Source organism: Otolemur garnettii, unplaced genomic scaffold (genome assembly GCF_000181295.1).
Source record: "Otolemur garnettii isolate 467f Iridium unplaced genomic scaffold, OtoGar3 scaffold00395, whole genome shotgun sequence".
Taxonomy (NCBI): Eukaryota; Metazoa; Chordata; class Mammalia; order Primates; family Galagidae; genus Otolemur; species Otolemur garnettii.
In genome coordinates, this window is record NW_003852790.1 from 36,695 (window position 1) to 39,481 (window position 2,787).

A 2,787-nucleotide genomic window follows, 5' to 3' on the forward strand; every position below is an offset into this window, starting at 1 on the left:
AACATATTTGTTTTTGTTACAATATTTTATTGTTTACTATTTTGGAAAGCCTTAGAATCAAACACTTCACTTTCTATAAGATTAGTCTAATTGAACAATGCATTAGAGAGAAAAGTAAGTTATATGCTCCATTCATTTTGTTCATGTATTCAACAAGCATCACTGAGGTTGTTCTGTGTACTAGGCACTGTCCTAATCATTTGGCTTATACCAATGAACAGAGCAAATATGTCCCTTGTGAAATTAAAATTCTGTTGAATAATGACAAAATAATAAATATAACTTATGGTGTGTTTATTATTTAATATAGTAGAAGGTGAAAAGTGACATGCAAAAAAATAAAAATGGAATAGTAAGGAGGACCAGGAAGGTTGGAGCCCAAGTGGGCACATTCAGATTTTAAAAAAAAGCATGCAGGGATAGGCTTCCTGAGAATGTGCCATTTGAGAGAAGGCTGGACTTGAGTAAAGTATATGGAACTCATTAAGATTATAGGACTCAAGTGGAGCCAAAGGCTCACTCAGTTTACTGAACACCATTTTCTGTTTTGAAAAAATAGAAGTCAATCTTATAAAATGTGACCACTGCAAAAAAGAGGCTTAGAATTTTTTGATGTCAATTATAAAATATGCATTACTAATTCTGTTTATTACACAGATATATGTAAATAAAATTGAGATTTACACTACTTTTTCTACATATTTATTTATTATTTCTTTTTTAGGTAAAAAAGGAGAATTTTCTTATGATGGGACATAAGAATCAAACTTCCAGCAGTGATTTCATTCTTCTGGGATTGTTCTCTGTTTCCAAAACAAGTCTGGTCTTTTTCTCATTTATATTTATCATTTTTGTTATGGCTGTAACAGAAAACACACTCATGATCCTCCTCATCCACAGGGACTCTCGACTCCATACACCAATGTATTTCCTGCTCAGTCATCTCTCCTTTATGGATATCTTACATATTTCCAACATTGTTCCCAAAATGCTCACTAACTTTTTGTCAGGCAGCCAAACTATTTCATTTGTAGGCTGTGGATTCCAGATATTTTTGTCTCTCATCCTCCTGGGTGGTGAGTGCCTTCTCCTGGCTGCAATGTCCTATGATCGCTATGTAGCCATCTGTCACCCACTGCGCTATCCAATCCTTGTGGACGACTATGTCAGTGTTCTCATGGCTGGAGGGGCCTGGCTTATTGGAACCCTCAACTCCATAGTCCACACAGCTTACGTACTCCACTTTCCCTTCTGTGGTTCTAGAGCCATTGACCACTTTTTCTGTGAAATTCCTGCCATGTTAAAGTTGTCCTGTGTAGACACATCATGCTATGAACGAGGAGTTTATGTAAGTGGCATCATTTTCCTGCTCATCCCTTTCTCCATGATCTCTGCTTCTTATGTCCAAATTCTCCTTACTGTCCTCCAAATGAAATCATCAGAGGCACGGAAAAAGTCATTTTCCACTTGTTCCTTCCACATGATTGTGGTCATAATGTACTATGGACCTTTTATTTTTACATATATGAGACCTAAATCATACCACACTCCAGGCCAGGATAAGTTCCTGGCAATATTCTACACAATCCTCACTCCCTCACTCAACCCTGTGATCTACAGTTTTCGGAATAAAGATGTTCTGAGGGCAATGAAAAACATATTCAAAAGTAGCTGTCTGCATAAGAAATGAATGTGTATATATGCAATACCTAGAGGATGGCTGTTATTAGTTTTTACAGAAAGCTAATCAAAGCTTGAACCTTGCCCCTTGTGGAACAATGTCACTATTTTGAAAACTTTATTAATAATAAAGTCATCATATGTTAATTTTGTAAACATACACTTCTAAAAATATATTATTCTTTCTGTAGTACCAAGTGTAATCAGGGAACACACTTATGGGCAGTAAGGATGACAAAAATTTTCCTACTTCTTTCCACTAAGATTGAAAGAATTTATAGGAATATTTTATAAAATACAACCATATACCCATTATATAGGAAATCTTATTCTATGTAATGTTCTTATTTCTATAAATTTTATAAAATTATGTTGTTAAGAAACATTTATTAAAAATCCACGAACTTAAAATTTCCATTCCTCTATGTCTGGTTTGTTTTGACATGTTTGTTTAGTAAAGTAAATTGTTATATGTGTGTGTGTGTATATATATGTATATATATATACATATATATATAATACATGCACATATACATACACACACATATATGTATATATTTATACACAGACACCTACATGTATATATGTATTATATATACTATAGTAAAATTGTGTTACTCATGGCCTTCATGAGAAAAAGTCATTACCCAGCTGAACAGATCTGAAGACAATATGAAAATTTAAAAGCCAAAATTCAGAGTTTTGTGAATTTCCAGATTAATATGTGAAAATAAAAAATACTATGTGGTAGGGATAAAATCATGTATTCCTATAATGTCTGCCTTTTTATGAAACTTTGTAAAATTATATTTCAAATCCCATGATTGATCTCCTATTAAAAGTCCATAAACTACTTGAAATCATCATTATTCATTGAATGGTTTGACACCTTTGTTTTCTCAAGTGAAAAATACACATAACCATACTTTCATGTACACATATACATAGATTGTAGAAGAATCAGATTCCTCTTTGCTAGAAGCAAGAATGCAATATTTAACAATATCCTGAAAATTATGTCTTTTCTTATACAGGTTTATATTTTATAAATTCTTCTAGCAATTTATCCCAAAAATTATTGCAAAAAGAAAATAAAGATTTCTACTA

The 2,787-nt window shown here is 32.6% G+C and overlaps 1 protein-coding gene across 1 annotated transcript; it reads left to right on the plus strand.

Annotated features, from left to right (window-relative positions):
- The first annotated feature begins 745 nt into the window (after positions 1–745).
- LOC100947327 (olfactory receptor 2AJ1-like) lies at positions 746–1,690 on the plus strand. The gene has a single exon (XM_012813967.1). The coding sequence runs from the start codon at positions 746–748 to the stop codon at positions 1,688–1,690; it is 945 nt and encodes a 314-aa protein (XP_012669421.1).
- The last annotated feature ends 1,097 nt before the right edge of the window (positions 1,691–2,787 follow it).